This window comes from Papio anubis, chromosome 10, assembly GCF_008728515.1.
Source record: "Papio anubis isolate 15944 chromosome 10, Panubis1.0, whole genome shotgun sequence".
NCBI lineage: Eukaryota > Metazoa > Chordata > Mammalia > Primates > Cercopithecidae > Papio > Papio anubis.
This window is the reverse complement of record NC_044985.1, coordinates 116,054,576-116,078,810: the sequence shown is the minus strand read 5'-3', so window position 1 is coordinate 116,078,810 and position 24,235 is coordinate 116,054,576. Positions and strand designations below refer to the sequence as shown.

Here is a 24,235-nt window from a genome sequence, read left to right as displayed (position 1 = left end):
GGGTTAAGTTGGGGGCAAGTCTCCGGGGGAGGTGGGCACAGCCTCCACTCCCAGACACATCTGGGCTTTGTTCTCAGCGGTGGCCCAGTTCCCCAGATGACCTGGGTGAGGTTGAAGGGCCCTGGCCCCTCCTGGCTGGTGGAGGTGGCTCAGGGTCAGGTGGGGACCATGGCTTTCCCACAGGCCCAGCCGTCCCTGGGACAGCCCTGGAGTCCTGATGCAGAAGCTCACTGGGGACTGCGTGCCCCCTCACACCTTTCTGTGCTCTCTGCTGCTGCCCTGCCCTGTCCCCACCGCAGTTCCCGGGGCCGAGGAACAGGAGCACCGCAGACCTCCTGGTGACTCGCTGCCATCAGATTCCCAGGCAAGGGCGCCTCCGAGCTCCCTGGCAGGCGAGCCAGGAGAATGCAGCCTTTTCAGGCTCTGGCTGACTCCGGAGCGGCTCTGATCCCTGGAACTCCAGCTTGGCTTGTACCTCCTTGAAGGTGATGGCATTAGAGGCAGGGGCATGGGAGGGGCCCTGCAGGGCAGAGCCAGAGGCAGTTCTGGGACTCAGGGGCTGCTGTGCCTTCTCTGCCAGGCCTAGAGCCACTGGAGTGTAGAACAGAAACAGCCTCAAGAGGCACAGCCTCCAGCCCTCAGCCAGTCGAGGTGCCGGCCGGGCAGACACTTGTGACGGGGCACCAGCCAAGCCCAAGCAGGCCCTGATGGCTTCAAACCCAGCAGAGCTTGAAGTGTCAGAAAATAAATCCACTGGGGTCAGCTGAAGCCATCCAGTTCTTGAGAACAGACTGAATCTGCTATGTGACCAAGCCCCTGAAATACAGCCTGTCCCTGCCCCTGGGCTGGGCTGGGGCCCAGAGCCGACTCATCAGCACCCACTGCTCCTGCTGGCCCGAGGGTCCTCTGGGGTCCTGGTCCCAGGATGCTCAGGCCCTGCACGGGTGAAGCTCAGCTCTGGGGCTGCAGGGATGTATGCCCCAGAGCAAGCCCAGCTGTCCACCCCACAGGCTGCCACCTCCCTGCAGGCCCAGGCTCCAGCCCCACGGGCTGTTCAAGCTTCTTTCCCACACTGGCCAGAGGCTGACAGCTGGTTCTGGACTCCACATGCAGGGGTGGAGGCTGTGGAGGTTCCTGGGACAGGAAGCCACACGGGACCCTGTCTCTCCTCCAGGACCCCAGCCTGACAGGAGGTCTCGGTAGCCCCTCAGCTCTGCATGTCCTTTGGAGCAAGTCTGAGGGAGGCAGCGTTCAAACTCAAGAGGCTCAGGGTGCCCCTCCCACGCAAGGCTGCCTGGGGCCTGGCCTCCTCCCACCCTCCGGCAGAGGAGGAGCAGCCCCGGCCCACCCAGCCATGTCCAGCAGGACAGGAACACTGGTGGACTGTGCTTGCACGCGGGAGGTCACAGGTTCACAGTGTGCTCCGGAGCCGGGCGCAGGACGGGCTGGACCCCTCCCACTTGCATGGGACAGGGTTCCTCCTACCTGCATGGGCCGGGCTGGGCCTCCCTCCTTACCCGTGCATGGGCCGAGCACATGCTGGGTGAGCACCTCCTTCCCGGCCAGTGAGTACTTTGTCATCTCCAAATGTTTGGGTCAGCTTTCTAGAAGCAAATCCCAGAAACCCAGTGGACATGTGGTCCAGCTCGGGAGAGAGACTCGGGCCCTGTCACTGCTGGGCACCTTGCGCCCAGCCTCAGGGGAGGAGCTGCTCTGGGGGCTCAGCTCTGCTCAGAGGGGAGGGTGGGGAGAGGGCAGCTGCCCACAGCGCCTCCGTGGCCCAAGTACACTGGCCTGAGGTTAGTCCCTTCCATGTCTTGCTGACTGGCCTGGACTCACTTGGGCTCCAGCCGGGCCTAGGGCACCTGCCTCTCCCCAGGGCTGGGCCCAGTGAGATGTCCCTCCTCCAGGACCAGAGCCAAGGCCCTGGGTTTCTTAGCTTCAGCCTCCAAGTACCTAAGCACCTGAAAGTACCCCACCAGGAACATTCCCGGATTCCTAAGCAATTCCAGCCCCCACACTCTGAAAGCCTCTGGGCCCAAGACCGCCCTTTCTGGCCACAGGACCCCCTGCCCTCTGCTAGGCCTCCAGGGTCCCCGCTTTGGCACAGTCCTGGTGAGGGGGCAGGTCCCATTAAGTCAGGGCCCCCTGTGACTCAGAGGGGCCCCTTCCTCCCAGGGCCTCCTTCCCTCCCAGGGCCTCCTCCTCCTCTATAGAGAGACCTGGCTGAAGGAAAGGGACTCCCCTGGGGCCAGAGGCCCTTGGACCCCCCACCTTCCAGGTGTGTCTTTCTCTTCTTTCCCCAAGCAGAGCCTCCCCTGGGAACCCCGCCCACCACTCACATTTCGAGGCCTCTATGAGCTGAAGTCCACGGGCAGCCCCATCTGGTCGAGAATTCCACCAGGTCATTGAGCATCCTTTGTCTGGGGTGGGGGTGCCAAGAAAGCAGGGCCTGCCCGGGAAGGCTGTGGATCTTGTGGGGCCACTGCCATGTTGGCCAAGAGCATGAACTCCTCCACGAGCCTGCAGAGGGTGGGTGGGATGGGAGGGACCGCTGGGGTTGGGGGACAGCTGCTCAGGCTTTCCCACGCTGCAGCCTGCCTGGCTCTCTCACCCCTCAGGTCTCAGCTTAAAGATGACCTCCCAGCTGCCTCATCTCATGTGTTCCGCCAAGTCCCTGTCTTGCCCAGCACTCCCATGGTCTCCCCTGTACCAGTGGGTCTACACTGCCTTCTCCTCTGTCTGGTTAGCTCCTGTGCTGGCTCTCCCAGAGGGGGACCCTGGAGACCAGGGAAGCACCTATCTATTAAATAATTCACCGCAGCAGCCCCAGAACTCAGCAGCCCACCCAATCCAGAGAAGGCGCCAAGGAAAGATCTCTGCTGAATGACAGGATGCCTGGAACCCTCGGGCAGCCCTGGCTATAAGAGGGCACCATGCTCGCCCAGGCCATGGGAACCCAGGGGCCCTGGCCCAGCCCCTGCTCAGAGGGCTCCCTGGGGCATGTGGCAGTGGTGAGTGGACCGAGGACCCCTCAGTCCCAGGAGTGCTGGGCTCCCTTCTCCTCTGGGGATGGTGCCTTGTTGGAGGGAAGCCTCCCGACAGGGTCTCTGAGGGTGGACAGGATAGTCTAAGGCAGCAGGAGGGAAGCCCTCACCAGCAGGAGTAGGGATGGGCTGAGACCCCAGAGTCACCCTTTCAGGGGCTGCTGCTCTGGCTTTGCAGCACCTGGGTGTCATTAGATTCAACAGTCACTGTGAATGGACGTGGCTCCTGATGGACGGACTGAGCAGGTCAAGGTACCAGACTGAAGGAGCAGGGACTGATGGGCGATGCGGGACGTGAACCAGGCAAAGGCTGGGGGGCTGGTATCACACAGCACTGAGGTCAGTACCACTGTCCCTATCATCAAATCTGGGACAGGAGGCCCCTCCTTTGGTGGGACAAGAAGATCACAAATGTGCAGAACATCTGGAGCCTGTTGTGATGGGCGCTTGGGCATGTCCTCATGCCTTGGTGACCAGGATCCCCTTCATGGGGAAAGCCGCTCCCTCGGGAAGACATGGGGTGATCAGGGCCTTGACTAGGCTGGGGGGACTCTGCCCTCCCTGCCTTTCCCCAGGCTTCATGCCCAGCCCCGAGCTTTCCCCTTGAGTGAGAGAGGTCAGGGAGGAAGCTCCCGCAGGCCTGGCCACAGCCGGAGCCCTGCCATCAACTTCCCTTCCTGGAGGTGTGGGTGGTGCTGCGGGTGAGCCTCGTCATCTGGCCACGCTTGTGGAAAGAAAGCCAGCCAGAGAGAGAGAGCACCCTGGCATGCAGAGCCCCTCCTCCACCCAGGGTGGGCCTGCCAGGGCAGACGTGTGCCTGTGCTCCACCAGGATGTCCTGAGAGCACATCTGCCTCCCCAGGGAGCCCGAGCTGCAGAGGAAGAAGCGCTGGGAAATGCCCCAGGAGGGCAGGCGCCACCTGGGGAGGAGGGAAGCCAGTTCAGCACCCCTAATCCCTCCTCTGTGGGGACTTTTTTGGGCTGGCTCATGACACACAGTAAGGCAGGTGACAGCTGGGATGTGTGACCACAAGGATCAAACTTCAGCCTACCCTTCTATCACATAGGATACCCAGCAGGTAAAAGGAGGAGCGTCCATGTTGCCCTCTGGGTGGCAGTAACTGCCTGTAATGTGCCACCCCACCTCCCAGCCCCTAATCTGTGCTTGTGCCCACCACTTCCTGCCAAAAACCCTGTGTTCAAGCCTTTAACCCACTACAAGTCTCCCAAGCCCAGGTCTGACTCTTAGCTCCACAACATCCTTGCCGTGGGATCCTGAACAAACCACAGAGCCCTCCCCATCCATCCTCTGTCTCAAATGCAGGACAGGGGTCACAAGGGCACCTGCTCAGGGCTGTCACGGACGTAGAGAAAACAGGTTCTGCACTGGCAGGCCCTCTGCCCGATGCATGGAAAGCCCTCAGGATGCAGGTGCTGCTCTCCTGTTGCCCCACCTGCCCTCCACATGGCCAGCAGGGGGTCTCCTCAACATGCCCTGTGATTTTCATCCCTACCATCAACTCTGTTCCTCAATTCTTTTGAAGCCTCCCCTGAAAAGTAGGCTGCAGTCCCCGACATGAACACTGACTGTTCTAGGCTCACCTGTATCACTGTCTGGTGCCATTAGACTGGTCTTACTTGGATTTCATAATAAGATATTGTGAATCCAAGAGGAGTCAAAATCCCTGCTTGAAAAATATCTAATACTGGTCAGGCCATCAGCACTGAAATGCTTCAGATGCACACACTCATGCATACTTTTGCCCTCTCACTCCACAAAGACTACCATGTGCCAGGCATGGTTCTGGACTTTTCTCCCCATGCAGTCAGACAATCCTCCTGGGCAGGAGCATCCAGGCTATTGTGTGGTGCCTGCTTTCCCCTCCAGCCCAGCTGCAGGAAGAGGGACAAGTGTAGCCTTAGGCCCAACCCTGGGCTGCGTTTTGCAGTGTGGCCAGCAGGGGGCAGCATGACCCCACAGCGGGTTGCACTGAGGCTGCAGGCTAAGGAGGCCACCAGGCAGACAGGGTGAAGGAGCAGGGCTGTGCGAGGCAGCCCTGGTTACTCTCCTATGCCCATGCCCCACCGACTATGGGTTTAGGAACTGAATATCTGGGGGCCCCTCAGGGCTGAGCCAGGCTCCTGCTCTTAGTTCCCGCAGGGGCTCTCCACATCCCTTCTCATGGTCTTCAGTAAACATGAGGACAAGGACAGGAGGGAGGGGACCCGGAGAGGACGGGGCCACTGCAGAAGCCCCTGCCATGACCACAGACCTCAGGCAAGCTGCTTCCCTGGCAACTCTGCTACCTGTCCTCCCTGGACCCCAGCACAGTCCCAGGAGTCACCCCTGCCCTCGACAGACAACAAGTGCACTCTTGGTGACTTGAACGTGAAGCCTGCTGAGGTTTTGGAGGAGAGGCCCACCGTGCTGGGGCCCTTGGTGTGGCTGAGTCTGCTTCTCTTGTGGTCTCAGCCTTACCCTCCCTCCTGGGGCTGGGAGTTGGGACAGTGCCTGTGGAGCTCTGGCACAGCCAGTTGGGTCACATCAAGCAGGGACCCAGACAAAGATCAAGGGCACTGAGGAGGGAGCTGGCACCACAGAGAGTCCGCTTCCCAGGCACAGCCTTGGCCATGATGTTTGAGGCCAGCTGCAGGGGCTGTTTGTTGCCCTCATGTCCTTCTGATGCTGCAGGTAGCAGATGGGGGCAGAGTGAACAGGTGGGCTCTGGGTAGGAGTGAACGAAGGCGGGGCTGACCCCTGGTTCTGGTGGTGGCACCCTGGGGTGGCTGGAAGGTGGGTCCCCAGTGGAGTTTGCAGACAGAAAGGTGCAGGCCAAGCCCAGCTGCCAGCAGCCAGAGTTTCACCGAGTTCAGTATTCACCATTGCAAATGGGACTCCGCACCACGGCTCAGAGAACTGAGCTGGACGGTGCAGGGTGGATGGGGTAGGGTAAGTGCGGGTCAGGGTTCTCATCTGGGGTCAACATATGGACCACAGTCCCCAACCCTGTCAATTCCCTGGTGGGCCAGGAGGTGGCGCCCAGCCTCCTCCTCCCCAAGGTCCTGGGATGGGGTAGCTCCAGCTTAGAGCCCAGGCACTCCTGTAGGAACCCAGGGCCAGAGATGGAGGCTGTGACAATGACCCGGTCAGCAAGGCCCTCTGCCCTGACCTCCTCCCTCCCACTCCTGGGGAGCAGTGCTAGGTGCACAGCTTGGGCAGCCAAACCTCCAAAATGCCCCAAGCGATCCTGGCTGGTCAGGCTGCGCTGCTCCACACCCTGGGCCAGGGGAGCCCTGAAGGGGGCGGAGAGGGCACTGGGGCTGCTGGATGGGAGCGTACCCTGTCCCCTGTCCCGGCCTCAGACCTTCCTCCTCTGATGTGGGCACTGGCCCTAGTGTCACCCCGCTCCTCCCAGCGCCAGGGGCACAGGCATGAGATCACTGGGCCTGCTGGGGATGGGGCGCTGGAGCTCAGGGACCGCCTGACAACTGCTCTCCGAGGGGCTGGGAATGGCTGCCAGCCAGCACCACCTTCCAGAACAGCAAGCCAAGGCCTTGGAGACGGGGCCTCGGTCCCAGACCTGGCATCGGCCGAGTGTCTGAAGCCCGCACCACCAGGGCCCCACCACTCTGGAGGTCTGGGGTGGGGCTGCGCTGTGACAGCGGCTGCAGGGCCAGGACCCCAGCTCCTCGTCACTCACTCCCAGCACCCCTCCTCCCTGGGTCTGGGCCTCCCTGGGGCAGGAGGGGACGGGAAAGGGAGGGCAGGTATGAGGCTTGGCGAGCCCCTCACATGCTGTGGCAGACAGCAGGGAAAGGTCACCAGCCCCCACACACGGTACACACTCCCCACAGCAAGGGTGACACTGGTAGACACACAGGTTCCCACAGCGCACAAGTGTTCCTCTAAAGAAAGAACATCAACATCAATACACAAAACGCGGGGCTCTTCATGCATTTACGACAGGGCGTCCTTCACCCTGAAGGTACCCGCAAGCATCAAGATTGTGCAGAGGCAGACACTGGGTGCCGCATTCCTGCTGGCTCGGGTGGGACCTGTTTCTGTCGCATCTTAAAGGATGATGCTGGGAAAGGCTGCTCTCACCCTGGTGGGGCCCTGCTGCAGCCAGGCACATTCTGCAGCTGTTTTTCTAGCTCCAAAGGAAGGAAGTCCCCAGAGGCTAGGTGGCCACATTTGGGCCCTCAGACCTCGCGAAAGGGAGGCCCAGTGGCTGTAATGGGCTCAGAGGTGAGGAGATGAGAAAGGGATGCAGCCATCTGTGCTTCAGAGGAAGCCTGCCTTCCCTGACCATCGAGGAACTGGATCTGAGTATTTCTTTGCTCAGCTGAAAGGCTGGGGCTGGGTTTTGATAGTCAGGGATCCGAGGCATCTGTGGCCAGGAAGGTCCTGACTGGCAGGTTGTAGGAGTTGGGGGGTGTCCTTCACCTCTCCTGGCCCTGCCATCAGTAGAGGAAAAGAGACGAGGGGCTTTTCCTCAGTGGCATGCATAGAATGCCAGCCCTACCACTCACTTGTTTCTTAAGCTCATGGAATCTCAATTTGTTTCCTATAAAACAGGGAAGCAATGTTCAAGTTCCTGGCCTTGAATAAATAAGACATTATTATTATATATCCTATGATGTGACTGGCCTGGGTGCCCCAACTCTGGGACTTTGGCAAAAAATACAGCAAAGGCAATATTTCTGTAAGTTTCTTCTGCCTCCCCTACCCTCACCACAAAGCCTCCCTCTGGCAAGGAGCCAGAGGTGTCCCATTTCAGATCCATGCACCTGCTAAAGTGCTGAGAAACTCACCTCACCCCTTCCTCACACAGGACACTCAGAGAGTGGCTTTGGAAATAAGCGGGAGCCAGGGCAGAGGGGCAGGGGCAGTCCCCAAAGCTGAAAATGTGTCCATTTTCAAAGGCCTAAGGCAAATGTGGGACAGAAACAGCCTCTTCTGCCCTCAGCCACCAGGGCCCTTGTCACACTCTGTGGGAGGCTCCTGCTAATGGAATGAGGCCACTCACAGAGCTTGTTCAATTAGCTCTTGCTGAAAACTGCTAATGTGGCTTTGATAAGAATTGCTCCCAGCCAATTTCAGCCTCATTTCTTCTGCAGACCAAATTTTCCACACTTGGGCATATGCTCCCTGTAAGCTCCAGAGCCCTGGGCTCTGCCGAGGCCATGAAGGCAGCTGCTGGGCCTGTCTCAGAAGCTGTGCACCCAACCATGGCCCCTTCTCCATTGCTGGGCAACCCATGGGGTGCAGGTGATGGCCACCTTTACATGGGACCTGCTGTGTTCTTAGCGGACAGAAATTGAGTGTAGTATTGTGGAAACCGCAGGGCCCAGGAGGCAGGGGTCTGCGGGGCACTGAATTGCAGGCTGCTGGGGAGAGAAAGTGGTAGAGATCTTGGTGGCAGCTCTGTCCTGGGCCAGGCCAGGTGGGGCTGGGGGCCTGGGAGCTGGAAAGTGGAGGCCTGGCATGAGGGAGCTGCAGGCAGAGCCCCTGGCCTGGGTGTGGGAGGGGGATGGGGAGGAAGTGCAGCTGCTTGACTGATGGACCCCCACCCACAGCTGGCCATGCACCCTGCTGCCAGCCTCCAGCAGAGGGTGCCGTGGCCGCTGGGTGGCCCACCAGTTACAGCTTGGGCCTCTCATTGACCCCTCTCCTCCTGGGCGCGCTGCAACCTCCTGAATACATTGGACATTCCCATGAAACCGCAGGGAAATGAATGGGGCCCAGTTCACAGGCATGGAAAAGCCCGGAGGAGAAGGCTTCTGGAGTCAGACATCACAGGCCTGCAGGGGAGGCCAGAGCCAGGTTTCCTAGGCCGGGAGGCTCAGTCCACGGCAGGGCTTTTCTACAGGTGAGTGGGCGGGGCCCTGATGCAGCCAGGCACATTCTGCAGCTGTTTTTCTAGCTCTAAAGGAAGGAAGTCCCCAGAGGCCAGGTGGCCACATTTGGGCTCCTATGCCTTGCCAAAGGGAGGCCCAGTGGCTGTAATGGGGAGTAAAAGGGGGCTTGCTGGTAGCTGGGGCCAGGCTGACAGTGCAGAAGGCCCTTGTCAGCGTAAAGCCAGCCCAGAAGCCTCATTCACTCCCCAAGTTCGGGCTCTGCTCCCAGAGGTAGGGGCAGGCCTGCAGACTGGCAGCAGCCCTGCCCCCAAGCAGAACCAGGTGCCAGTCTGTGCTGTGTGGCCTTGCAGAGTGTGGTCATTAGGGCTTGCTGGCTGCTTTACGGTGTTGACACGTAAGCCTCTCTCCAGTGCCAGCCCCTGCCCAACCGGAACTGGAAACAAGCTCCTGAGGAGGGTGGCACAGGCATACAGATGCCTGGCCACCTAGGGGAGTCCCCACAGTGCCCCCAACAGCTTTGTTTGCTGCCCTGCTGACTCCTGGCCAGGGGTCCCTTTCAAGCCCTGGCAGGGGAAGCTGGCTCCGTAGACTTGGATCAAGAACAGAACTGGGCCATCGCAGACTTAAGGAGGCATCGACTTTGGTTTTAAAATTAGGCTTTGGGCACTTGGATGTTCAAGGAAGAAGCGTGTTCTGGAATGCACAGGTCTTTCTCTCCGTCTCTCTCCTGCACATACACATGCTCTTACACACACACGCTACCAAGGTAGCCACAAAAACAAGAGAGAAGCCTGGGCTTCCTGGGACCTTGAGAGGCTTTGCTGCAAGTTGGAACGAGTGTGCTCACATCTGAAAACTGCTCCTGCCCAAACGGCTGCTAGGGCAGACCCCCTTCAGCAGGGCCACCACCCCAACCACATAGCCACTAAAGTCTGCAGGGAAACAAGCGCAGCGTGGTCTCTGCACTTCCTCATCACTCCTCACTGGCCCCTACACCCAGTGCATGGGGAGGGGATTGTTGGCCCTAAGGTGACGATGGAGATGGTGTCTTTGGGAGGCCACAGAAGTGACCACAGAGGTCCCATGCCACGGTGTGTCAGGGCTGGATGTGGAGACTGCCAGGCACTTCGCTACTCTCGGTCCATCAAGTCTCAGAAGTCAAGAGTTCTCATGTCTGGCAGGAGAACGGGGAGCTCAGTAAGCTGGAAGGACTTGCCCAAGCTCCCAGACCCAGGGTCCCTGACACCCTGTCCACTGCTTTGTCCTCAGGTGACCCTGCATCGTTTGCTCTGAACCCTCTGAGGAGGAGGGAGCAGCAGGATTTCTTTCTGGCACCTGCCAAAGGCTCTGCTGACAGTGGGAACTCAATGCAGAGCCCACCCTGAGAGCACACTGCTTGTTTCCAGGCCCCCACTTTGCCTCTGCCTCTGTCCCGCTGCAGTTGGATGAGGAGGGCAGAAGCAGCACGGAGGCCCACGCCACGGCCTCCCTGGTAAGGCTGCCTCCTCCTGGCTGCCTCAGGCTCAGGCCCTTTCCTGTCTGAGTCACCCAGGGCAGAGCACGGTTGCTTTTCCTGCTCTTGGTTTCCCGTCATCACTGAAGGTGCCCTGTGCGGCCTCTCCTTTGCTAACGCTCCTCCCAGCCCCAACAGAGATGCACTGGGTCCCCGGGTCAGGAGGGCAGGGCAGAGTGGGCCACAGGCCATGGCAGCAGTGGGATGGGGAAGGCCCCTGCCCCTCAGATGCCTTGGCCTACGTGACAGCATGGCCCCTGGGTACTGGGCCTCAGGTGAGCCTCTTTCTAGACTGTCCCAAGAGGCAGTTTTTGTGCTGAGCTCGGAGCTGGGCAATGAATCCAGGCATCTCCCATGTTTTCCCTGATGAGCTCCGTACAGTCAGAGAAACCTCAAGAATTCCCCAGGTCAGTCCCTCGCCCAGGCCTGAGTGCGGCCCAGGGTCCTTAGCTGCTAGTGCTCTGGGGGTCCTTGGCTGTCACACTCCCTGGCCCCCCACAGGCTCTCGCTGGCCTGTTTCTGGCCTCAGCCCTGCTCCCTTACCGGACACAAGGAGATCAGTGCCTCCGTTCCCCAGGGAACCCGTGGGGCCTCCTCATGGGTGACAGGCACCCAGACTCTTACGCCACCCTGGATTTTCACTCTGCCCACTCTGCTCCCCATACCCAAGCCCACCTTGTCCACTCAGTTCCCTGTGGGGCTGTACAGGTTCAGTTCGGGCATCTCCCTCCCTGGCTCCATGGTCTTGTGGGCTGAATCTAAACCAAATCTCATCAGTGAATCCAGACTGTCTTTTTCTGGAGGCTAGTTTTCCTCTGCAGACCATAGGCCGTGGGGCGAGGAGGGTGGGAAACACCTGGCCATGCCTGTCTATGTATCCCAGAGCTGAGCAGCACATGGAGGAGCTGGTGAAATGTTTGGGGGAACAAATGAGGCATTTCAGTGATAATGATTTGCTTATTTGCTCCACAGAAAATGCTGAGTGCCAAACAAGACTTATTTTCAGGGATGGAAGCATAGCCCCCCAGTAATAAAGGACTAGAAGTGGCAGTTATGGTTCCTGCAAATTCCCTTCAGCTTATCACTGTTGAACCAGAGGTGTATGAACTTGGCAGACGAAACCCAAGACGGCTTCTGCTGGCCTAATGGGACACGCTGCATTCGCCTCGATACATTCTTACTGCCTGTAGATGGTTATCACTTAAATCCAACACAGGTGGCAGGTGACAATGTGACTGGGACTCATTTGTTGGTTACATGATGAATGAATCCTCTCCTGCAAGGGCAGCCTGCCTCAGTATAAACATGAAACACAGAAGGTTAAAAGAAAACCTCTCTTGTCTCGGTTTTTTTCCACTGAACTAATGCTCGTCTTATCAACCCCTGGAACACAGCATGTTGAATTTGGCAGAGCTCTGCATTCATCCTGTGACTTTTAAAATATTGACACACAGTTTTATGACCCAGGTTCAGAGTGGTTTCAATGAATGTGTCCCCTGGCCCCCAGAACATTCTGGGCTTCCCTGACATCTTCATGTGCCTGCCCCATGTGGCACTGAGGCCCCAGCTCTGCCCTCTCTGCTTTGTCCACAGGAAGGGGTAGGGTAGGTGGCGTGGCGTGGGGTGGGGTGGGGTGGGGAGGTGGGGAGAACAATAAGACTGCTGGGTTTCATCTCTACCCCTACCCAAAGTCAACCAAAGACCGCTGAGAGCTCTCACACAGCCTGTGTGAAGACTTCAGCCCTTTTCCCCATGCCACTCTCATTCTACCTGAGAACCAAGACCAGAACAATCTGGATTAGGCCCTGAGTCTTTCCAGGCAAGCTGGGTCAATGGTAAGTCGGATGGCGAGGCCAGGCCATGCCAAAGCCTGACTGGACCTGAGGGCTCTGCTTCCCGGAGCTACCACTCTACAGGCCAAGCCCATCTTGTAGGGCAGCCTGGGGTGCAGAGGGCAGTCCTGTTTATCCAGGATTTTCAGATGCATTAAGAAAGCTCTCCTGGTACCCGGGATGCTGACCAGCAATGGCCTTCTGGGAGCTTCTTCACAGGTAGGTCAGGCGAAGCCCAGGCAGCCATGTATGACTGGGAGGGCCAGCCCATTCCCTGCGGGCCTCCCCTGGGTAAGAATTGTTCTTCCTGGCAGAGGCTGCAGTACCCAGAGCTCTCTGGCCTCAGTCCAACTGCCTCTGCCTGGGAGGAGGGCCCTGTGTGGTCCACTGGGCTGTGCAGCCACCAAGATGGAGAGTAACTGTGTAGTCTGGTTAATGGTGCTTATGGCTGTCCATTTATCAGTAAATCTTCGTGATACTCAAGCCCAGTTCCTCGTGTGCCATGTTTGGCTGTTGTGGATGTACTGTCAAATGGTCATTTGCAACAAAACAAAGAACTGGCTGCTAGTTTCAGCAAGACATGCTTACAGGTAGCATGCAGTCCAGGGTGTGTCCACTGCATGCCAACCACACAGTGTCGTGCGCATCCCACATGGGAAGGCCAGTGCGGCAGGGTGTGGGGTGCTGTCGCCCTCTGCTTCTCTCAACCACCACAGTGTCTTGTGTGCCAACCACACAGGCACTGGGTGTTCCTCATTCGATACCATCTGCCCAGGAATGGCCCAGCCAGCCATGTGGGAGCAGACCACACCTCCCTGCTGGCTATGGAGGCCAGCAGTGCTAAGACTCTGGCAGTAGGAGTTCTGAGAAAGGAGTGGCCATGGTCACTGCACTCAAGGAACATGAAGGGAAGACCCCTGCCCTGTGTTGTATGTGGAATGCTCCTGTGGTTTCAGGGAGAGATGGTGGGGAAGTGGTAGGAGGGAGAGCCATTCTCCTTCAATCCATGATCTTTAGGGATTCCTCCTCATTCCAACAAGCATGACAAGACGGAACACAGAGGCTTGGCGAGGTGGCTCTCTGCTCTGCTCAGTTCTCCAGGGCTTGGCCAGCCCTTTTCCCTCTGGCTCTTGTCCCATGACCACTCTGGCACCTTCTCACTTGCCTCCCCTTGGGTGGGCTGGGGCCTACAGGGTCCCACACTGACACTCCAGCCGGGAGAAGCAGAGGGCAACAGCACCCTGCTGCACTGGCCTTCCCATGTGAGGTGCGCACGACACTGAGAGCCACTCCCTGCATCCTTTGCTCACCTCCCCCCTGGCCCTTGTCGCCCCCTTGCAAATGCTGTTTTATATACCTGTCTTCCTCAATGGGCTGTGGGCTTCAAAGGAAGGAACTGGGCCCTTCTCTTGTGCTCAGTGCAGTATCTGGCACTAGCAGGTGTCCAATAATGTTTGCTGGACAAGCAAACGAATGATGTTTACGACTGGGCCAGAGAACACGTGGCGAAACCGGTCTTCCAACCCATGAGGACGTGGGTAGACTTCTCAGCGCCCGCCCTTGAACTCCAAGGGCTTCCCTAGGGGTCATTTTCTAAGTTTGATGGTGGGAAAGGACCCATGTGGCACAGAATACAATTCTGAATATAAGGGCTTCCTGAAGATTCCCGCAAGTTACCCTTGTTTGAGTCCAGCTTCTTGGACGCTCTGACCAGCACTGGCCTCTGGCCTCTGTGGAGGCTGGCCTTGCAGGAGTGGGTTCTCCATTGTGGATCAGCAGCTTCACTTTATAACAGAGCCCAGAGGGCAGCAGCAACTTGCCAGTATTCTTGTCTTGCTAAAGTCAGTGGGGAAAGGTAGGGCGCCGTCAACCACACACAACCTGGATAACCTTAGGCGGCTACTTAACCTCTCTAACTTCTTCCACCTACCTCACAGGGTTATTCTAGTGAGGATTAAATGAGATACACTTTGTTATCTTATTTAACATTATAAGCTCTGACATGCTGTTAACTATTCCATAAATATTATTAGTGTTATTATGAAAACCTTCTGCACTGAGTTAAGGAGACAAAAAATACAAGAGGTGTAATTAAAAAATAGAAGAGGCCAGCAGTGGTGGCTCACACGTGTAATCCCAGCACTTTGGGAGGCTGAGGTGAGCAGATCCCCTGAGGTCAGGAATTCAAGACCAGGCTGGCCAACATAGTGAAACCCCATCTCTACTAAAAATACAAAAATTAGCCGGGCATGGTGGAGGGCACCTGTAATCCCAGCTACTCGGGAGGCTGAGGCACATGAATCGCTTGAACCCGGGAAGCAGAGGTTGCAATGAGCAGAGATCGGGCTACTGTACTCCAGCCTGGGCGACAGAGTGAGACTCTGCCTTCTACCTCCCCACTCCGCCAAAATAGAAGAATGTTAGGAACACAGAACATGCGAGGGAAAAAGAGCAAATACTGCATGCATGCCCCCAGGAGACATCTGTCCAGCATCTGCTGAACACCTCTGTGTTCCCGACACCGTGTGGGGGCTGGGATGAAGTGACTGTCCTTGCTCTTGGGCACAGGGAATCAGATCAACACATACTCACTCCCCTACCCCATAACCCCTGTCCAAATTTTATTAGCATAAAAAGTGGCTTGTTTCCTCAGCACTTACTGCCTGGGCAAGGAAAGCCTTTTACACACATTCTCCACACTCTACCCACAAATGTGTTTGCCTTCCATTGCAAGGACTGTCCATGGGTCATGAAGCCAAGGGTAATAACTTGCCTCCCAGGGCACACAGCAAAGTACTGGTGGTTCTGAGGTCAACGCTGCCTTAAGGATGTGAGAGTTAAGCTCGATGACACTAACAGCTGGGAGATTTACTAGAAAAAAGCCCAAAGGAATGAAAAGTTCCTTCCTCTTCAGGAACGGTACAATGAAAAATCACAACAATGGTTTCCTACAAGATTTATGACACAAAAGATAGCGACCAGCTAACTGCTCTTTTATCTACACCAAAGACTGAGAGGAAATAGATTTAGATTAAACTGGAGGGCTGTTAAACCAAAGAAGAACAATTCAATAATAAGCACAATATCTTGCTTACCTAAAACTTAATCACATTTGACCTTAGTCTTTGAAACATGAAGCAGAACCAGGAAATAGGCAGAAGCAGGGTCTGTGGGCAGCCAGCGTAGACACGGGGCCGGGCACGCAAGTGCGCCTCCTGGGAAGTCCCTCCTTCGCGCCTCACTCAGAGCCTTTCCTCCCATAGAACAGAATCCTAACAGCTTGCCTCGGCTTCCTCACAGATTCCACGCTCCCCACAAAGCCTCATGCTTGGAGTGGCTGGAGAGGGTGCTACAGGCTTCTTGGACAGCTATGGAGAAGTGACAACTGGCCTGACTGTAAAGGCAGAGACAAAGACGGGCAGGGCCCCAAGCAAAATCAGTGAAAATACATAGCATTGTGGGGACAGCTAGTGTGGAGGCGAATGACACTGTGGAGTGCAGGGGACCCCATTAAAGAACGGGACATAATTGTAAGGAACAAGGTTTTGGCACCTGCAAGAATAAATCCTCTCTGTAGAATGACTCCTTCCTTCTTATTCTAGGTAGCACAAACATTAACAGATTTACAGAGCAACAAAGGCTGTGCTGGAAGCTGATGAGCTGCTGCCCAGGAGGCTACTGTAGAGCCACAGTGGTGTGCCAGGGCTCCTGGACACACAGACACACCAGTGCCAGGGCACTCAGGGAAGGGAGCTGCTGAGAGCGGGGTCCCTGACCACAGGAGATGAGCCATTTCCTCTGCCATCTCTGCCACCCATTCATCACAGTCCACTCTCCAGTTTGGCACCTACCCCCTACTGGTAACCCGGGCTTAGAGGGTGGATCCTGGGTCTCACCTAGCTTTGGGGCAGGTGTGGGGTCACATGGGGTCAGCCTGAGGGTAGCCCAAAGTCAGTGGAATGATCTATGTTGTTCATCTCAGCCAGGCCTTGCTGTGTTGGGCTTTCAGAGCAGCTGCGGAAGTCAGCCACTTCCTCTTGCTTAACTCAGTGGGCATGAGCTGGGCCCTTGCTCTGACTCACTCTATGAAATCTTTTCCCAGCTGTGTTCCGGCCATCAGAGAAGCATCCGCAGAACAGACAGCAAACATGTTCAATTCTTCAGTACGTGAAACAGCCACTAGGCGATTTATAGCCATTGATAGCCTCTGCCTGTCATCAAGCACAGCAATTCCTTCAGGCTCTAGAGGCTTCCTGCCCAACCACCAAGAAACAGCCACAACGCCCCAGAGAGCTGGGAGTGGCAGTGAAGATAGATCAGAAACACTTCCCCACAGATCACACAGCCAAAAGCTAAGAAAGCCAAGCACATTCTGGTTACCTGCCAGGCAGCCGCAGAAGGTAACAGCCATGGGCACCTTTCTTCAGGCTCAGACCCAACATGTAATCCTATGACCGGTTTCTTTTATGGGCTAACCTACTTGAGAGTATATCTCAGACCTCTGTGGCCTGAGTCTGGGCTCTGGGCTTTCAGTTCTCCAGTGAGGGTTTTTACAGCAGAGGCATTTGCTACTTTAAGTACCTGAACATGCCCTGGGTCTGGGCCAGCACACCGATATGGGGGTGGGGAGGGCTGGAAGCGCTCACCCCACTTGCCAGGAATTGAGTGTCCCTGTTCATCAAACAGGAACCTGGCCTGAATATCACAGTCTCTTCTAGAACTCCGTGAAGTCTAGGGAAGGGGCAAACCTCCTTGGGTTTAAAGACTGCCTGGCTGTGCCATCTGCTTAAAAAGGTTACCATGAGGGATCAGAGAGCCAGCTTCCCCCTGGGGATGCAAACCTGTGGTTGGAGAAATACCCAGAGAGGCAGAGAGAGAAATGAGTCATTCCAGGACCTTCTGAGAAAGGTATGGATGTGGCAGGTACAGATATAGAGAAAACAAAAATGGTCATTCTCACTACCCTCTGTCACTGGTAAGAACACATCTTCATGTGCTATTAAGTATCTAGGAAAGAAACCCAAAGAGCTCCAAGTCATGCTGGATTGCTGCAGCCCCAGGAGGCTCTCCAGAATGGAAGAAGCTGCAGTCCATCACAAAAAGATAAGGAAAGGGAATGGCAAAGTGACATTCAAGAAAGGGAAAGTGTTAGTTGCTTAATGTAGCTCTGTGTTAAATTGACAATGAAAACATTTATTCTTCAAGGTCTTTGAGAGTTCTGAAATATCTAGTTTTGAGAGTTCCTGGTGTCCTAGACTTTTCTGTCTCATAGGGAAATCTCTTAGGACACCCATGGGTAGTTATTTGGGCTGCAAAAGGTGGGGTGTGAGAATAGTGGGGGGCACTCTTAGTCTAGGGAGCTCCTTTCAGCCCCAGGGCCCTGAGGCCTCCGGGGCCTTGCTTGGTTTGGGTCTCCACCCTCTCTGTCCTCTTCATTCCTCCGAGTCTCAGCGAGAGGGATTCTGTGAACCCATGTAGGACTCATGACCCTCAAAATGGGACAGCTGAGACTCTACAGGGCTTAAAAATAGGATCTACCTTGCAACCTGAGCAGCCTGCCCAGGAGGAAAGCCTTCAATCCTACCTTCCAGCACCAGACAACAGGTGACAGAATGACAGCAGAGGCTGGGGAAGGCCCTGTACTGGGCCCAGTGGGTGCTGAGCTGGTGCTGAGGAGGGCTGCAGCCCTTTAGGGCCACAGGCAGGCCCACAGGGCTCCTTTCCATGGCAATGGAAATCAGGGAAAGGAGGGATGGGGCAGGTGACAGGGTCATAAGGTTTGGCTCTGTGTCCCCACCCAAATCTCATCTTGTAACTCCCATAATTCCTATGTGTTGTGGGAGGGACCTTGTGGAGATAACTGAATCACAGGGGCCAGTCTTTCTTATGCTGTTCTCATGATAGAGAATGGGTCTCATGAGATCTGATGGTTTTAAAAATGGGAGTTTCTCTGCACAAGCCCTCTCTTGGCCTGCTGCCATCCTTGTAAGATATGACTTGCTCCTCCTTGCCTTCTGCCAGGATTGTGAGGACTCCCCAGTCATGTGGAACTGTAAGTCCAATAAACCTCTTTCTTTTGTAAACTGCCCGGTCTCAGGTATGTCTTTATCAGTAGCATGAAAATGGACTAAAACACAGGGATATAAGGAGATTTGGGGTAGGAGATTACTGGGGAAAGGAAAAGATGCTGAATATACTTGTGAGGTATTAATAGTTTAGCAACTTTTCTCTCAGTCATGTATGACAAAAGTGGTATTTTTATGACCTCGGGGGTTCACATTCAATATTCTACCAAGGAATCAGGGAGAAGTAAGGAGAGCATGGGTTTTGGAGTCAGACAGATCTGTTTGAATCCTTGTTTAAATGTACAGTCATGATATCCTTCCGTAAAATGGCCAAGGCAAAATCTCCTCACAAGGTTAAAACGAGGAGTAGCAGTCTTGTGATAAACATTAGTTCCTTTTCATTTAAATTAAAAAAAAATTCAGATACCATTTTCCTAGCTCCTAGTTCATAAATCACCACTTAAAACTTAAAAAAAAGTTCCCAAATTGAAAACTCATCTTGGGGAAAAATAAAGTGTATACTAAAGAGAATGCTAGTAAAAATTTTCATAATCTAAAGAGTGAGTTTGTGGTAAAAACTCTTCTCTTTGAGATCAGGAACAAGACATAAATGCCTGTTATTATTATGTCCAGGAAATACTGTACAGTGCAATGAGGCAAGAAAAAGAAATACATGGCATGAGAATTGGAAAGGAAAAAGTAAAACTGTCATTATTTGCAGATGACATGATGAGGTATGTTGGAAATAAAAAAGCATCTACACTGAACTGAAATACTGTTATGAAAAAAACTACAAATTATTTGAACCTAATAAATACATTTAGGAAAGTCATTGATGACAACAAGGTCAACAAAAATAAACTGTTTCCTTGTATTAGCAACAAAGAGAAAATTAAATTTACAAATACCATTTAAAATAGTACCACAAATCAAATACCTAGGAGTAAATCTAATGAAACATGAACAAGATCTCTAACAGAAAATTACATTGAGAAAAATTAAAGAAGCTCTAAATAGAGGGAGGTACCATGTTTGTGAAGACTCATTATCATAAAAGTGTTGATTTTTCCCAAATTGACGTATGGATTCAAAGCAATCTCAATATAAATCCTAGTAAGTTTGTGTGCATGTATGTGGCAACTGACAATCTGATTCTAAAATCTATATGGAAATGGAATGGGCCAAGAATAGCATAGGTGCTCTTTATAGAAAAAGTCCAAGTTGGAAAGTCTAGCCCTACTGGATATCAAGATTTTTATACAAACATTAAGACAGTGTGGTATTGGTACAAGAATAGATATATAAACCAGTGACACAGAATGGAGAGCAGAAACAGACCTGTGCATATGGGTACTTCGTTTTTGACAAAGGTGGCAGTGCTAAGGTATGGGAAAGTATTTTCAAAAAATGATGTGAGGTCAACAGATACCCATAGGAAAAAATAAACTTGCTGTACCATTTTCAAAAATCAATTCTAAGTAGATTCTTTTAGAATATAAACAAAGATTTCTTAAGTGGGATACAAAAAGCATTTAACCATAATAAAAAAGATCGACATATTGAACTTCATTTAAATTAAGCACTTCTGTTCATTAAAATAACACCAGAGACAGTAAAAGAGCAAACTACACAGTGGAAGATATTTGCAACATGTATAAGCAACAAAGAACTGATATCCAGAATACACAGGACTATAAATCAAGAAGAAATACAGAAAACCCAGTAGAAAAATAGGCAAGAAATTTGAAAAGGCACTCTACTGAATGGCCAATAAACAGATGAGCTCTCACACATTGCTTGTTAAATTACATATGATTCAGCAATTTCATTCCTACTATATACTCAAAAGCAACACATGCATATGTGCACCAAAAGACATGTACAAGCAGATTTATAATAACCCCAAAATGGAAACAATACAAATGTTGACTGAACAAATGCAGATTTGATAAATTGATGAATGGACTATAGATGCAACAGCAAAGATGAATTCTCACAAACATAATGCTGAAAGAGAAAAGCTGGGCACAAAAGAGAATATAGTAAATAATTTCATTTATATGAAGTTCAAAGCCAGGCAAAACCAACCTATATTGTTAGAAGTTACAATGGTGGTATCCTTTTGGGAGGAGTGAGGGGCACATGGGAGGCTCCTGGAGGCTGAAATATTCTATTTGTTATTTATTTTTTAATAAAAATTTGTTCGTTAATTGTCATTACACTGCCTGGGCTGATGTCATACCCCTGGGCTCCAAGCAATCCTCCTGCCTTGGCCTCCCAAAGTGCTGGGATTATAGGTGTGAGCCACTGCACTTGGCCATGTTCTATTTCTTGACACCGATGTGTTCATTTTCTAACAATTTCCTTGAACTAGATGCTCATAATTTGTGTACTTTTCTCTACGCATGTCATAATTCAGAAATAAGTTTTACAAAGTAAGCTTATTATAAAAACCTACTTTCCAGTCTGTGCACTATAGGAAAAAATAGCAGAATGCATAAGTCACACTATATGCTAGACATGGACGGGTGTTCCTGCGTGTGTACACTGATGTATGCAACTGGTCTGTGGCCAGCACAATCTGCCGATTTTTGCGGCTCCCACATTTCTTTGCTTGCATCAGTTCTGGCCTCAGAAAGCCAGCAAGAGTGGAAGATCTAGTGATTTCTACAAAGGGTCCTGAGCACCATAGCTCAGCAGCATGGGAAACCTCTGCCGAGGCAACTGAGTGCTATAAAATGTGACTTCAGACTCTGTCCCTCCCTGGTTCTCCCAGCAAGTGGGGAACAGGCACTGACGCAACACAGCTGAAAAAGAGCTCCTCCTTGTCCTGGCCCCTTGTGGTTCAGATTCCATGTGCAGGAGACTGTCACTCCAGAGGTGTGCGCAGAAATACAGGAGGCAGCTGTGCTACCCCAGGCCTTGCTGCCCTCCCCGCTCCTGGACCCATGGGCAACTCAGTGCCACTTATGTGTAGTTGTTCTAGGGCCCCACACCTGCTTGCATCAGATAGCTGGGGTAGTATCCAGGTCCTCTCATGTACAGCTTGACCTTGCACAGGGCACCTATCAGGGCATCCGTTTCTCTCTCTCTAGAACGGGAGTGTTCATACCCTCTTCTCCTCTTCCTGTAGACAAAACTGAGGTTAAATGAATGTTGGCAGACAAAATATCCTGATTGCTGCTACATGGAGTGAGGTGAGAAGAGAGCAGAGCATAAAGAGCCACGGCCATCCCTCTGCGTCGGTGGACAGTGGAGAGACACTCCCTTCGCTGAACACTACCCGAATCCAGCAGTGGAAACAGGAGTTGTGCCTGCATCGTGCTGGTGCCAAACACTAATGGCTGTGGTGGAACAGTGAGCTCACACCTGCACTGTGAGTGGCTGACTCCCACGTGCACAATACAGCTGCAGGCTTGCGCCCATGAGCTCACTCCTGGCACCTCTCTGGCTGCGTCACTTCCAACTTCCCCCAAACCCCTCCTCTCTCTTGATTTCAAGCTCCTTTTTCTCCTAAACTAAGGCTTCATCAGGAACAAGAAAGGCCTTCTTCAAGCTAACCTGGCAGTGTCTGGGAGGCCTGGAGGCTCTTGCCCTCTGCAATGAATGGCTGTTAGGTAACACTGCTGCTTAGCCTCAGGAGCTGGCATCAGTTCCAAGGTGCAGACAGAAAGTGTCATTTCCAAAGTACTGAGAAGTGTTGGTGCTGGTTTGAAGTTGTCAGGGCTGCTGGGAAATATTTCCTCTGCTTATTCAGGATGAAGGAAAAGGCAAAGAACCAAGCAGAGGGGAAACTAATTAAACATCATCCAGGAACACCCTACTCTGTCCCCTCCTCAAGGGCAGCAGCCAGGAAGAGGCATCACTGAGATCTACTACTGACAATGTCCCCAACTGCAAGGGCTCTGATCCACCACTGCATCTGCCCTGAAGCCACACTTCCTGTGAGCATGCCTCCAGGGTCCTAAGGCAGGCCAGGTCCTGCAAGATGTCAGGATCCTCCAGCAGGCAACTTTGGCTTTGGTTTGAGGACTTTCCGTCAGTGAACCTTGAAACTGGACTGCAGGTGGCAGCCATTGTGCGGGCCTGTAATCCTAGCCGGTGGGGTGCTGAGGTGGGAGGATCTACCTAAGCCCATGAGATTGAGACCAGCTCGGGCAACATGAGATCCTATCTCAAAAAAACAAAACTGAACAAAAAAACCTGGGCCATAGCCTGAGACTCCCTACCCAGCCCTCCTTCCTTCCCAAATTCCTTCACAAGGGCCAGACTTGTGTCGAGGTCTGAAGGTTCCCTCTGCCTTCTGCTGCTCTCTCCCCTTTCATCCTTCACAGGCATCTTCCTCCATGTGTTTCTCGACATCTAATCCCATCTCAGCATCTGCTTCTCTGCAGATCTGAACTGACACAAGTGGGACAGGAGTGGTTCTGAGGAAACAGGCAGAAAGATGGAGTCTGGGGAGTGGCTCGCTCAATACCTAGGGGGCAAAGGGGACACTCTTCTGAGTGGTGTGTGGGCAGGGACAGGCCCTGTACAAAGTGGTGGCTTAGCTGCTCAAAGACTCACCAGCAGTGACCTGGGAAGAAGGTCCTGCGTCACTGTGATAATGCCAGCACGGGAAAGCCCTGGGATGCACACTGTCTACTAGGGCTGGTTGCTGTAAGGTGAAGGAAGCCCTGGGTCTGCCCCTGTTCCCTCCCCTCATCCGTCACAGGCCTTGCCCCAACACATCTCTCATACATTAATCCTACTTGGTGTCCACTTGTCAGAGCACCTGAACGAACCCATCACATCCTCCATGATAAACACAAAACAAGAGACAGAGAACCGCAGTGTGGTTTTAGGGTTGGTTCTCTAACTCTATTGTGTCTAGAGAGCGTGTTCTGAGACCCCGGGGGATGCCGAGCAGGCCCCCCCATGGGCAGGGGGCATGTTGGCAAGCAGAAAGAACTATGTGCTCGGGCGCTGGGGAAGAGAATCCAGGTGTCCTTACAGTGACCTGAGCTACCAGGTGCCCGTGGGCTGGGGAGAAGATGTGCAGCCCAGAACTGCCCTATCCTCTGGAAGGTGCAAGGAGTACTGTCCTTCAAGGCAGGCTCATGAATGCAGCAGACCCTTCGGCAGAGGGAAATCAGTCCCACAGTGTAGCTCTCTCACACGTCTAGAGGCCAGCTAGTCAGTTTAATGACAGGTATTTCAAGGCCCCAAAATGAGTCAGGTAGCTGGGCAGGAAAAATGAAAGATTTTCTCTTGTTTAGTTTAGCAAACTAACCTGTTCTAAGAGTAAGACTGGAGTAAGGCGGAAGACCCGGCTGTGAGTGTCAAGGAGGCTCTGAGAGGTCCGCAGGGACAGCAGCTGCTGGCCTCACTGCCTGGACAAAGTGAGGCACAACTGCCAGCAAGGCAGAGAAGCAGGCACCCCAAAGCCAGGGCCTGGGCCTGCCAGGGTCTACTACAAGGGCCACTCAGGCAGGTACTCAGGGCAACTGCACCCCCCAAACTATGAGGTCTTTATAACTGACACAGCCACACCACATACCACCGAGTAGATGGTGACCTGCCAAGCAGTGTGACTGGCCTAATCCAGAACTCTGATGACAAGTCAGAAGCTGCCCACCTAACCTGGGGTTCACAGGGACTGGAAATCCCAGGATTTCCCAGCCAGCCTTCCCAAGCAGGCCTGCTTAGACAAGGCTGGAATCAGCATCCCTGCAGCTTCCTGGTGTGGAGAAAAAGGCAGGTGTCATGAAGGCACAGCACAGGCTTTAGAATTTGCCACAACTGAGGCAGAAGCCAGGTTCTGCCCTTGACCTCTGTGGCCTTGGCAGGTGAGCCTCTTCAGATTCTTCAGTCTTGGTTTGTTTTTATTTTTTATTCTGTAAAATTGTGAAAATAATAAAACCTCTCAGACTCTCAC

General features: G+C 53.6%; 1 protein-coding gene across 1 annotated transcript in view; it reads right to left on the bottom strand.

Annotated features, from left to right (window-relative positions):
• The window catches only part of DIS3L2 (DIS3 like 3'-5' exoribonuclease 2), a 441,955-nt gene that overhangs the window by 68,029 nt on the left and 349,691 nt on the right, over positions 1-24,235 (bottom strand). Inside the window, 5 exon segments of the mRNA XM_031651606.1 lie at positions 1,486-1,575; positions 1,577-1,622; positions 2,359-2,392; positions 2,395-2,479; positions 2,481-2,523. Of these exon segments, the coding sequence (XP_031507466.1) occupies positions 1,486-1,575; positions 1,577-1,622; positions 2,359-2,392; positions 2,395-2,479; positions 2,481-2,523 (298 nt within the window).